The 14,642-nt window shown below is 39.0% G+C and overlaps 1 protein-coding gene across 1 annotated transcript in view; it reads right to left on the bottom strand.

Moving 5' to 3' along the window:
- The window catches only part of LOC141439356 (uncharacterized), a 1,011,003-nt gene that overhangs the window by 786,661 nt on the left and 209,700 nt on the right, over positions 1 to 14,642 (bottom strand). Inside the window, 1 exon segment of the mRNA XM_074103643.1 lies at positions 962 to 1,067. Within this exon segment, the coding sequence (XP_073959744.1) occupies positions 962 to 1,067 (106 nt within the window).

Genomic DNA, 14,642 nt, shown 5'->3' with positions numbered 1-14,642 from the left:
GTATACCGTAGGCGACAGGCTAGCAACCTGTCACTATTGTAAAATTGCTAAAAGTGGCTCCGAAGCGGTAACGTTTCGTGTGCTCTGCCTACTCCATTTGAAAATACAGACGTGATGATTGTGTGTTGTGTGTATTAAATTTTGTAGAAGGTTCAATAAATTGCTTCAAAGACCGTAAGCATTATTGGCAATTAAACCGAGTGAAGGCGATACATTGAGGCCGGACAAAGCTGTTGAGGGTAGGATAATGGAACAATGGATTGATAGATACGCTGATAACGACTCACGTAAGGGATAAACAACTATACAGTCCGACATACATAACAGTAAATATCGATAGGTATACTTATGTTCTTACAGCTAAAGAAGAAAACTTTGACTCAGAAATTCTGGGTACTGCTGGGTAATACGAGTAAATAGAATCAAATAAAAAGTAGTAGCTTTGTAAAAAGTCTTTTATCCTAGTTCCCTATTTGTAGTTTAGTCATAAACTTCTAAACTGAGGAATATTTTTATTTATGCATGTGAAGAATTTTCTCGCTGATTCATGACACATCTACATTTGTTAAAGTAATTTTCAACTCATATTAAGGTTTATCTAAAATCATCACCCTTCAAGCATCCCAATTATAATTCTGCTCATATTACTTGTAAATTGAGCTTCAATTTCGTTTAAACTAATGATATTCCGGATGTTATGTTTTCACGAATAGTACCTCAACAATAACGTAAATTTATAAAACCGGTTATTAATTGTTAATTTACATTTTTTAAAACACATGATGCGTAAAAATTAATCATTTAATTAACAACGCATTAAAATCACAGAACCTCGCAACCTTAACCACGTAAAAATATTCTTCTTTGATTCTTTAAAAAACATTTAAAAAAGTCACTCCAAACAGCCCACTCGTCAACGGAATGGCGGAAAGCACTGCCAGAACACTAAAAAGGCACTAACCTTTGCCGTGCAGCTGCTGCCGGTTCTCGGTGCCCTTGAGGCTCTCCGCGGTGTGAAGCAGCTCATCTAGCTGGGGCTTCTTCTGCTCCAGCTCTCGCAGCACACCCTGGAACAAAGATAACGTCAGTACCAACTCCAGGCATGGGGAGAAAAGGAATACACACAGGTTCTAGAGACGTAATCCGGGATAATTCTAAATTGAAAGCCAGTATTTCGTAACAGTAGGTGGTGAGATTTGTGATCTTTTGTTATTAGTTTTGTCGTAGATGTGAGTAAGCAGCACCATACTACCAAATGTTCATTAAACATTTACTGAAATGTATAGCATCCCTCCATATCACGTCTTCAGAATCACATTAAATAAGTTGGATAGAAAAGAAACCAATCTGATCGTGATCACTTTACGGTAGTATATTGTCTAATTTGCCATCAAATAAAAACGGCAAACAATATCAGTCTAATTCGTACACTCGCTCTCTCACTCATACGTCATCAGTTTCGTTCATACCTTCATACATTTCGTTTCCCATGTCTACGCCAAAGAGACGTATTTGTCCAGGGCTGATTTTCTTGGTAATGATATACTTAATTTATTTTACTTTAGACATGTTAAAAATTGTTTTTTATGAATGGCTAGCGCCGTGATATTCCTAACCAAGTACATTGAACACGCAAACATTATCTCATTTTATTTTATTCATTTTATACGTATGTTGCATTTTTGTTTCTTTCAACTATCAGTAGAGTGGCTATTGGCTAAGGTAAACGTACAGTGCTCGACACGCTAATACCCAATAGACGACACCACGTTGTTATCTCTATTGCTAATGTCATAAGTTAGAGATGCCAACTATTGGGACAGCGACGGGCACATGTGCGTTTACCTGACAGGTATAAATATATTTTTTAACTCAATTTAAATTGTGTTTGAACTACGCGGTTGCAGCAGCGCGTGCATAAGCTGTAGTTACCGCACCTGCTATATAATCCTGATTGGTATTTGACGGTATCAAATACGCAAACCAATCTCGCCTGTTAAATATTTTACTAGACAAAGCCAGGAATAACAACGTGTTGTATCTGAGGTATTTTAATTAAAGTTTATTGACAGGAGAATTATTATTATTATTCCCCTCAATGGCGGCCTTAAGGCTTGGGCCAATGTCAGTTAAAATAAAGATAAATATATTCTTCTTCTTCACGTTGTACGGTGATAGTAGTTTTTGCAACTTGATAGCAAAATTCCGGGAACCACGCGGAGACAACTTGCGCATTAAAAAATGTCAGACACTTTATACTTATACTTCAACTAGCCTAAGAAGCAGAAATATCAAAAATAGATATCATCTACATCCGCCATGTTCCAATGCTACAAATCGAATCCAGGAGATATATTACTAGATGGCAGGTGGCAGAAGTCCGTTCTACGTTTTAATCTTGCTTGTGATTGGCTCATATACTCGTACAGGGTGGTACCAAATGATGTGATGATACTTAAACAGGTGTTGCTTAAACTGAACAACTTTTTCCATAGAACATAGGTCAAAAAACGAGTTTGAGTTTGAAAGACGAAAAAAAATTGTTTTTCGACCTATGTTCCTTGGAGAAAGTTGTTCAGATTAAGCAACACTATCACCTATTTAAGTATCATCACATCATTTGGTATCACGGAGTAGTTATTTAACCAATCATAAACGTGACACAAATGTCAAAGTTGTCAAATGGACCTTTACCAGTCTAGCACGGCTAGACATTTACAGATCTACGTACTATTCAATGGAAAAAATCAATCATGTAAACAAAGCAATTTTTCACGATTACTCCGTAGTTACTTACATTTGAACGCCAATCCCGATCATATTCACATCTCAATGAACTCACCACTGTTTTTAACAATCACTTTATCATTAAATAATCGTGTAAATATGTTTATTTTATATAATTAATTGGAAGACGAAAATCCGTTATATTTGTCAAATTGACATGATATTTTTTTTCCTCACCGAAGTTGGTCTATGGTCGGTCTAGTCTCTGGAAATTTAGTGCTGTACCTACAAAATTAATTATTTGACTGAACCAACTTACCTACCGATAATTATGGCTGGCTCTGCAAATTGAGGAATTTTATTGGTTCAGGTTGTAGAGCGTATTCATAAGCATACCTATTAACTTATTCGTAATATTGACATTATTAAAAACAAGCATGCCAAATTTCATGACTCCAGCGGTTGTTATTTCGAGATTTTATCCCTATCTCGTGGGAATAACGGGATAAAAAGTAGCCTATGTGTTATTCCAGATGTTCAGCTATCTACATACCAAATTTCATCAAAGTCCGTCTAGCCGTTTTTTGTATAGTTTATAATGGTAACCCGGGGCTATTGTAGCTGGGGGGATATTGTATCTGAGCCGTCTAATGGCGTCCATACGACGCCATGCTCGCCATGTTTATGTGTGTTGTGTGAAGATAGTCTTCTGACGAACACAACGTAAAATGGCCGAGAAGAAAATGGCGTCGTAAGGACGCCATCAGACGGTTCAGATACAATATCCCCCAGCTACAATAGCCCGGGTCACCTTACACCCGCCATTCTGACTCTTTGCCCCATTGGACAGAAGTTATTTATTAAAAAAAAATAAGGCGGTATAAATAAACTTGTATTTTCATTTCGCTACTATTTTATCATAGCTGTAAACATACAAATAATAAATACTTAAATAATGAAATATGAATAAATTCAAAAATAATTATTTACTGCTGATTGAAGTATGTTAAAGAGCATTCACATCACTAGAGCTAACGTCAGTCAGTCAGTCAGCCAGTCGTCAGTCAAGTGTCAATGTCAGTAGCCACATTTGTTTACACGATTGATTTTCCATTGAATAGTATTATATTGTATAATGTGTTTTCATCTTATAAGTTCGTATTTATCTCACTTACTCAACTAAAGACTGTCCACGATAAAATCGGGGCATGCATGATCTGGGGGACTACTACAAATTTCGAAAATCGAAGTTCGTATAGTTCCGTCCCTCTCACTCTCTTATTGAATAACATAAGCGTCAGCGGAACGGCAAGAGACAAAGTTCGAATTTTGAACTTCGTAGTACAGGGCCTGGTGTATCATTAAATTGTAATTAATGCTAATTTTCAAGATAAATAATGATTTTATCGTGAACAGGCTTTAGCTTACTGAAGTTTACTGAAGCTTATTGAGAAAACAATACGAACTTATCCGACAAATTACGATGACAAAACATTGTTCACTACATCTGTCATTATCCGTACGGAAAATCTCATGAAATGTTAGTTACATTGTATCTAGTTTATAGTTTTTGCTAACGATACTCGTTTTGTTACTCATTTTTTCAGACAGTTAAGGAAACAAAATGTAGCAAATTATGCTCCAATTCAAAACATCAAGCAGGAAGCAGCGACAGTATGTTTTTGTCAGTTACGTTGTACAGTTAAAACAGATTCCTGTTTTGGACAAACACAAAGTTATGTATGTTTGGCTCAGTAAAGGTCGGGTCGTGTGGGTACGAGTATTTTTGCCATAAAGTGGGTAAACTAAATTAAGAAGTCGAGGAGTGCGTGAGTTCGTCAAGTTGAAGAGTCGTTAGGAGGATGGTTAGCGGTCGCCGAAAATACATCAATATTAGTGCCGCCGCTATACACGTATATGTATATTAGATATTTTGGCTACAGGATTTACAATCTTGATCCCCGGACATAACTATCTTATACACGAGTCTCTACCCTCTGGACAGAGATGAATACAACGTGTTGATTAGGTTATGATTAGTTTTTTGGAGTCTTTTTGTATTTTTTATTTCAGCTCCAAATTTGTTACTTTAACGGGTATCCATGTCTCAGTTTGTATTTTCGATATGGTTTCACGGGATACCCGTAAAAGTAAAATAATTGGAGTTGAAATAAAAAATACAAAAAGACTCCAAAAACCAATCATAATTTGATTGCTTAGTAGCGACATCTCTTCTGGGTGAGCGGTTAGTTCCGAAAGAATGTGACGTCTCTCGATGAGAGCGGAACATAGATGTCGCTAGTGCTGCTGCTTAAGTAGCGTAGTAGAAATAAGCAACCTGAGATATGTATGCATAGGAAAAATTCGTGTCTAGATTTCTGTCCAGCGGTGGTGTAGGGTTATAGCACGCAGCACGGATTGCTGAGGACCTGGATTCGATTCCCAGCGCTGGTCTCTTTTTCTGGTTTTTCTGTGCATCCATGTCTCAGTTTGTATTTTCGATGTGTTGATTAGGGTATTTCCAACCTAACATACAAAGCTTATGAAGTCGGTGGCGTGAAGTGAACATTTTCGTCACGCAACCCAGAAAGTAAGAAAAGCGTTAGGGTGTGTCTTCGGATGCAAGTCTTCGGAGTTAGTGTACATCTTGCCATATGTATCATTTAAAAATTAAGCCACCCGTTGAAGAATCGATTTGTAGTTAGTGCCTTTGTGTGTAAGCGACGAGTAGCCTCTGGCTAGCAAGTGGCACTAAACGGCAAGTGCTCGTCACAGCAGTGCGGGCGCTGTCTGGCGTTCTCGCTACTGGAGCGAGTAGCTGAAGGTAACTAACGGTCGAGTACTGTCCATTGTTTCCGGTCGGTGAGCAATAGTCGGTGGGAATAAATTGATAGCTGGTAATCAATAATGCTCTAAGTCTGATACTAGTCTGAATAGCCTAGACACAAATCGTTACTCCTAAATTATTAGACGACGGCACACATACATTACTATTTCCCATAGGTGGCATAAATAGCACCTCTCAGAAGACAGCTTGGACTGTTCGTCCCCGAGCGAGCCCATTTTTGACTGGTAAATTCATCATAATTGAACTTTTTCGGAGAAGTAAGCAAGCTTTCTCACGGCGTTTCCTTCATCGAAAAGCAAATGTAATTTCGCACATAAATTTCACATTTTCGAAGTCACAATCCTCTGCATGAGATACCGTGGTTTTAGGTGATACCAATTAAAAAAAAAAGAAGAAAGTCGTCATTAAAGTTTGCAAACAATCTTTAGCCGGCGACGAAATCCTGCCTGTCAAGAAGTTACGGTTACTAGGCAACGGATAAACATACGTACCTATTAAACTCACAAACTCACAACATTTATTGACATAAAAAACACACTACATCACAACAAAAAAACGGTAAAAACATAAATAGAAGAGAGAAAAATTAGAGACGATGCGCTGTAAGTAGTGTGATGCCAAAAGGACTCAGCTCAGCGTGTGCGGTAGCCAGAGCCCTGTAACCAGAGCTGCAGCGCTGATTAAAGGACTCAGCTCAGCGTGTGCGGTAGCCAGAGCCCTGTAACCAGAGCTGCAGCGCTGATTAAAGGACTCAGCTCAGCGTGTGCGGTAGCCAGAGCTGCAGCGCTGACTAAACACCCAAGACTCGAGAACAAACCTTCGTACTTTTCATACAAACGTCTGCCCCGACTCGGGATCGAACCTGGAAACTCAGCTTCATGGTCATGTTTTCTAACCACTATTTGGCTATCTGGTCGACAAAAATGATTTTCTAAGTAATAAGGTACCGTTCGTCATCCCTAGAAATGGTTGGAAACAGAAGTTCACACGAAAGTTCATGACTCTCCAATGCTCTGAAGAATTTGGCGCAGCCACTTATGTTACCGGATGACAGAAGTTCGGAACTTTCCCGACCATTGTCTCGCTAATTTATAACAAATTTAATGAAATGGCACAGGTGCGCAAATCAATTATTAAAACAATCAATTTTAAGATTACCGGTTGCTAATTACTAAATTACGCGTAGAACTAACTCATGTATAATTATAGGTTACCAGCTACATATGGCAGTCAAGTTGAAGTGTCTGAATTTAATTCCCAAAAATCACGATGTGGTTTGTCTAATAAACACCCAATCACTTGGCGATTGAGATTTTGTTAAAAAACAATGCGTTCTTTACATATTTTTCACCCAAATCCGTCCACACATTTTAGGGTCAAAGAATAACAAGCATACCTACGCACGCACGCAGACGTCTGTTCACAAACTTTCGCATTTAAACATTAGTAGAATGACCATTTCAATATCAGACGAGAACGGAAACCCTTTTTGAAAAAATACAAACATAGAAGACAAAAACATGTTTCTTTAATTATCACCGCAACATGTCTCGGCTCGTTCGTAACACTCTTTCTGGCGACATTTTTACCAACTAAGCTTTCAGAGGTTTTGAATTTACCTATCCAGATGTCCCCACTAGACACAAAAAAACCGGCCAAGAGCGTATCGGACACGCCCAAAATAGGGTTCCGTAGCCATTACGAAAAAATTAAGTGATATTTTTAAAGGATTTCGTATTTTATACGGAATCTTCCAAGTTTAGGTATATTTTATACCTTAGGCTGCTATTTACTCATAAACTACTAATAATTCTCAAGCAAACTTACCCGTTATAGTTTTCCTTGAAAGTTTGATATATTTACTACCATCCTGATTTTTTTCAAATTTTTCCACCATTTTTTAATTGTACCATTTTGTAGGCATAGTTTACTCATATATCCGTGCAAAATTACAGCTTTCTAGCATTGATAGTCCCTGAGCAAAGCCACGGACGGACAGACAGACAGACAGACATGGCGAAACTATAAGGGTTCCGTTTTTGCCATTTTGGCTCCGGAACCCTAAAAATGAGATGCGTAGTCATAATAAATGAACTGAGTAAACCGACAAGACAGTGTTGTGTTGTGTGTGTGTGTGTGTGCCTGAGGGTCCCCCCTCACCCGCGCATAGTTAATGCGCTTTAACTATTTACGGTGTTAATGTCCCGGAAGTGAGGGTCAGGCTGGGCCAGGGTCGCCCGGAATGGCCAGGAACAAGCCAGCAACCGGCTGGAGAGACAAGCCTTCCTATAATGACGATAGTGCGATAAGGTTCCGCCTTTTTGGCATTTTTGTCATGGCATAATCTATAGTCATAAGTCAGATTCGTATATTTAAGATGGTTTCAATATCTTTTCTCTTCTCGGGCATCTTTCATATACTTTATTTACGGTCCTAAAAGTACCACCACCACTTACACCGTTCATACCGAACGGCATCAATGTATGCAGTACAAATCCTTCGTATCTATCAGCAAAACAAATTTAGAGAGCTGCTGTGAATATCACAATCTGCTGAACCATTATTTACCCATTGCCAAACCCCAACATCAGAGACATGATCGTAATTCGTATATTCCTGTTATACGATGATCGCACGCGGCCTCCTCGTTAGCTGCCGGCGCGCGACTGCTCCCGGCACGCCCCCCACATCCCCCTCTATCGATCCCTCCCTCCAAGCATCACCCCGCAACCAGCACACCAAGAACCTCCAACCCTCTCTCCACCAATACACCGCAAGGACCCAAAGGAACAAAGCGTGGGTACGTGATAGCTCAAGCTGCGCTGGTGATCCCTCACCAGGTGGGAAACCTTGCAATTTTTATAGCGGCCATGGTCCGGGAAACTGTTTTGTCTTAATAATTCGCGAGGACGACGTTATTTTATAATTTTACGGGGTTTCTGTTGGACTGTCGACGTGGTAACGAAGGCTTAACAGTGTTGAAGTTCTCACAAAATGGAGTAAATCTCGAAGTTTCTGGTACACTAGCTTTTAAATGGTATATTCACAATCCACTGGGTCCGCGTGGCAACTCTCCCTCTCTACTATTAACTCTTTTTCCTATTAAGTATAGAAGAGCGATTCGCCCCGCCTAGAATAGGCGACGACTAAAAAAACTGTTTAGTCCGTCATTTAGATAATTAAAAAAAATTGTGCACGTATTTTTTCTTTTGTTTGACAAACAAAAAATGACGAGGATGCAGTGCTTACAAGTTGCGAGTGAAGTCACTATATCGTACGATTTTTACCTAATAGTGACGTCACGAGCCCCCACTCCGGAAGTTTGATGATCTATACCTTTGTCGATTTTTTATAATTTGATAAACCAAAAAATACTTGTCCCATATTTTTCCATAATTTAACTGTCGGACTAAATAGAATGATATATTTTTAACCCAGTCGTCTCCCTATTACCCGAGGCCGGGCCCGAGTATGTGCAATTTTCAAAAATAAAGGTCTCTATTTCTTTATCTTTTGACTCTTGCACTTTTCAGCAAATTTTCAGCTCCATTTCCCAAAAGCTATACCTGCGCAAAGCCGGGGTACATCGTAGTATATCGGAGTATGTATGTATCATATTTAATATATTATAATATATACTTAAAGCTTCCGTGAAAAATTATCGAACTGATAGTGAACGCCGCAATAAAATCAGTCGCTTAGTTAAAAAGATTTATGCGTACACAGTAAGCTATGTAAAGATAAAGATATATTTACAAGATGTTATAAAATTAATCCACTGTATTTCAACAGATGGTCTAACTGGAATACACTCCAGTAGAAACTGTAATCTAGCAATCACACATGCACTCCGAATTAAGTATTCTTATTTTTGGAAATGAAATAATACCTAGATAAGTAATATTCACGACGTCACGCACGTATACTCATCTAAGACTTGCATAAAGTCTACTTGGAATATACCAACATTCATTCAACACTCATTCTAGGAACATTCATTCTTACCGCAACTTTGTGACAAAAAATATTTCCCAAGAAATAACATACAAGTCTTACTAAGAAATGCATCAAAAGCAAGAACTTAAATTCCGTCGAGCGCTTGCGAACTCGGCCATTCTCCAAGCTTAGTTTAGACTTGCAGGGAAAATGGTGCAAGTTGTATTACATTACAAAGTCGTAAAGGGAATAAGTTTGAAGCGGTCGATGGGGCGCAGCAATGTAATATTTTCAGGATTTGTTTTGCAGGTTTAAACTGGGCTTTGAACCTCCTTCCACGATGATAAATTTCAAAGAGAAATTTCATTCAGCGGGTCTAGATCAAATGCATTAATTTCCTAGTATCGCTTGTACAGTCACGTCTAAAAGTATGTATACACAAAAAAATCTGAAAAATATGTAGCCACACATTTTCATCATAAATATGTATCTATTACTGACACCAAAAAATTGTATTCATTAAACTGTTTCAGTATTATGTAATCACAAAATGCTTCAGAAAGTTGCATACTTAAATAAATTCCATTTAAATGTATCCACCTCGTAGGCAAAAATAAGTATACATGAATGGGTTCCATATACATATAACCACACCAATTTGGCAAATATTTGTATACGCCGTTTGATTCATAAATATGTATCCAGACTGCAACAACAAACCTTGTCTGACTGGCATAGAATCGTAAGTTGTATATTTAACTGATTTGACAATTCACGAAAACAGTGCGGACTTGTCACTGCATACGTCTATCTCACGATTATTCTATGACGCACTTGACAGTCCTTAGATTGAATTGACTTGTAAATATTGAGTATTTCAGTTTAGGGTCATTCTCAGAAAGGTGCACTAAGCATTTTTTATTTTATTTTAATTATATTGTTAATTGTTAGTGGTAGAGCCGCACTGTAGCCAGTTCTTGGTTTGCAGTACGAATGGGCGGGCTCGACCGGGGTAGTACCACACTCTCACAGAATATCGACGTGAAGCAGGAGCTGGCTAGTCCTGCTACTGTGTTTCGTACGATGAGTGAGAGATCGTCATTCAGAAGCTGTCTTCTATAATTAAAATTACAATGATTAAAGATTGCAAATTATAGATGCTTCAGTGGATCTGTCCTCAGTGGATGACCCGAACAACTTGATCGCTTTGGCTTAGTCGATATTAATGACCACTCTGGACGTTTCCAAGTATTTGGTGATCTTGATGGTGTATAAAAAAATAAATATATCCATACCAAATTTCATCCAGCTCACTCCAGTCAGTTCATCCCCCATTTTCTCCCCTTAAGGGTTGCTTTTGGAGATAAAAACTAAGTACCCTATGTTCAGCCCCTTGACAGTCGAAACCAGTCGGTTTCGACGTGATACCGGAACAGACAGAGTTACTTTCATTCATCACTCCATAGTATAAAACAAAGTCGCTTTTTTTGTCTGTACGCTTAGATCTTTCAAACTACGCAACGGATTTTGATGCGGTTTTCACAAATAAATAGTGTGATTCACGGTGTCTATGTACACCGTAACGTGTTGTGCCGGAACGGGTCACCAGTATATAATATTATTTTAATGGAGTATGGATTCGTAGTATGTATGTCCCTGCCCGGATGCAGGTTACGAAAGAGACAGACATGTAATCTTAACAAAACAGTAATTCTTCAAAACGAATCAAAATATCAAATCGTGTTTACATATTTATGAATCAAACGGCGTATACAAATATTTGCCAAATTGGTGTGGTTATATGTATATGGAACCCATTCATGTATACTTATTTTTGCCTACGAGGTGGATACATTTAAATGGAATTTATTTAAGTATGCAACTTTCTGAAGCATTTTGTGATTACATAATACTGAAAAAGTTTAATGAATACAATTTTTTGGTGTCAGTAATTAATAAATATTTTTGATACAATGTATGACTTCATATTTTATGCAACCTTGTTTTTGTATACATATTTTAGACGTGACTGTACTATATTTGTAGTTTTTAGTTGTCCGTTTGATTTAGGAAAAGCAAGATGAAATATACGAGTATTTGTCCCTTAGATTTGTACTACGTCGATAATATTGGCGTTGATGTTTTTGTAATAGAGTTTTAGTCTGATATAGTGACTATTAACTGTGTATCATGAGTGTAAAGCACTCGGTTGTTTCATGCGATAAACGCTGCGTTAAACGCAATGCGTTTGACGCACTTCTAATGTAACCAATCACAATCCACGCAATCTAATTACTAAACATGCGTTTGCCGCTGCGCTCACCGCGTAAGACAATGTTTGGTAATTAAATTATCTGATAAAAATTGATGTGCGTCAAACGCATTGCGTTTAAAGCAGCGTTTATAATATAAAACAACCGAGAGCTTAAATTAATATTCTACCATGTTCGAAATAAAATTCAATATGCTTTAGTACGTGTGTATTTTAATGTACTGTTTGGATCAATTAAAAAATTACGGTCCTTTATTATCTTTTCAGTTAAGTGTGTCTACTCTCGCTTCTGACGTCCTGTCCATCGTTCAAAAGTAACTGGAAGAAATCCCTTTATGGGTTTTCTCATTGGTCAATTGTGTGTTGTTTATGTTCTTTTTTAGGTATACTACGAGTATAAAGAGTTTACATACATCCATAATTATGTACATACATCGTCGCCTGAAACAAATCAACGACAATGAAGTTCAGACTTTTTCGCAGCTGATGAGGACACAAGAGCTCATAGACGGAGCCTAACTCATTCCATTCATAATTTTCAACCTTCGCCACGTCAGCTGCCGGCGTGCGTACAGGCGGCACTGACAGCTGACAGGTAGCCACGTGCGGCGCCGGGCCGGCCCGTTGCCCGGCAACCGCGCGGCGCCGCCCCTTACTCAGGGGCGGGCGCAGTCGATGAAACTTTCGATGAGAGAGCTATCGATACGGATATAGGTAGTAATAAAAAAAACTAAAGCTAAAGAAATTTCTGGGGTAGTATCTTCTTATTAAATTGTGGTTGCCAAACGAAATAGAATTTTTCAAATCAGTCCATTAAAAAAATATTGCCACAGAAAAAGAACACGACTATTAATAATCATCATCATCATCATCATCATGTCAGCCGAAAGACGTCCACTGCTGGACATAGGCCTCCCCAAGGCTCTCCACTCAGACCGGTCTTGTGCTTTCCGCATCCACCGCGATCCCGCGATCTTAACCAAGTCGTCGCTCCATCTTGTTGGAGGCCTACCGACAGCTCGTCTCCCGGTCCGCGGACGCCATTCGAGAACCTTCTGGCCCCATCGGCCATCCGTCCTGCGAGCAATGTGCCCGCCCACTGCCACTTTAGTTTCGCAATTCTTCGGGCTATGTCGGTAACCTTAGTTCTACTGCGGATATCATCATTTCTAATTCTATCCCGCAGAGAAACCCCGAGCATAGCTCTCTCTATAGCCCTCTGAGTGACTTTGAGTTTTCTCATGAGGCCCATCGTTAGTTTATTAATAATGATATGATATTAATGATATTATACCGGATGGTATTGCATCGGTACAATATTATGTAATATGTGTGAGTCCCACGGTAAATAGTTTTAATAAAAATGATTGTTTTTTTTTTCGAGTCGTGGGACATACCTATATGTGTATAAGTATATTTTTAACATTTTTTTTATTCGGCTGGATGGCAAACGAGCAAGTGGGTCTCCTGATGGTAAGAGATCACCACCGCCCATAAACACCTGCAACACCAGGGGATTGCAGATGCGTTGCCAACCTAGAGGCCTAAGATTGGATACCTCAAGTGCCAGTAATTTCGTCGGCTGTCTTACTCTCCACGCCGAAACGCAACAGTGCAAACGCTGCTGCTTCACGGCAGGATTAGATTAGGATTATTTTGTTTATCCGTTGCCTAATACTCTTAACACAAACTTTGCCAGCTTTAGGATTATTCGATTGGTGTAATTTGTCAACCATTACTTTATTATTTAAAAACTCCTAATGATTACAAACTTGGAGAATATTAAGTTACGTTTCGTTCAACTGAAACGCTAGCTTTGTCTAGTCCAAATAAGAGTCTCTATACTTAAGACTGATGTAACATAACAGACTGATCATCATCCATCATCCCAGCCTATATACGTCCCACTGCTGGGCACAGGCCTCCTCTCAGAACAAGAGGGCTTGGGCTATAGTTCCCACGCGGGCCCAGTGCGGATTGGGAACTTCACACGCACCATTGAATTGCTTCGCAGGTTTGTACAGGTTTCCTCACGATGTTTTCCTTCACCGCAAAGCTCGTGGTAAATTTCAAATGTAATCCCGCACATGAATTTGGAAAAACTCAGAGGTGCGAGCCGGGGTTTGAGATCGTGTGTGCGAGAGGGCTGTTTGAGAGGCGATAGGTCAAACCGCTAGGCCACCACGGCTTTTTAACAGACTGATACGTCTTAAGAAATTAATAATAAATACTCATTGATTAGTTCATTATTTTGGGTTTTATTTACCTCTGTTTTTTCCGTTACAATTGACCCGTACTAGGGGCCCATTGAAAATTATTTTCTAGATTCTGATAGCGAATTAGACTAGAATGTTATATCCTACGCGATTTTTACGCGATAGCTTTAGATTCTGAGTTATCCTCTAAGCTCTAGGCATCCTTTAAGCTGATTTTGAAAAATATGATATGTTATGTTGATGTTTCGGAAATCAATTTACGGTGCTCTACTACTTAAGTAAAATCATTTGCACGTTGTGATTTATCAAAATAATTTCAATTACGGGTCAATTTAGGCGGTAGACCGTGTAAGTAAATTTTTCGTCAACCGCGCGCTTAAAAAAGCTTGTATAGTTCACGTAAAAGTTAAGTCTCAAAGAAATTAAAGTATTTATTTCCGTCATCGACTCTACCTCATCCCTACGGCTCGCGCGTGCGCTGTTCAGCCCTAGTTGTGATATAAAATCGGTTGTTGGGGGGATGAGCGGCAGTCGCACCTGCGAGCCGAGGCGGCAACGACGGCAGGGACATAGATTAAATAATAGTTAATACGTCACAGATACGACACTCGCGTGTAACGCCAAGTACACCTACCAGCTGCAG

The sequence above is a fragment of the Choristoneura fumiferana genome, chromosome 20, assembly GCF_025370935.1.
Source record: "Choristoneura fumiferana chromosome 20, NRCan_CFum_1, whole genome shotgun sequence".
In the NCBI taxonomy this organism is placed as follows: Eukaryota; Metazoa; Arthropoda; class Insecta; order Lepidoptera; family Tortricidae; genus Choristoneura; species Choristoneura fumiferana.
This window is presented reverse-complemented; position numbering and strand designations above follow the sequence as displayed.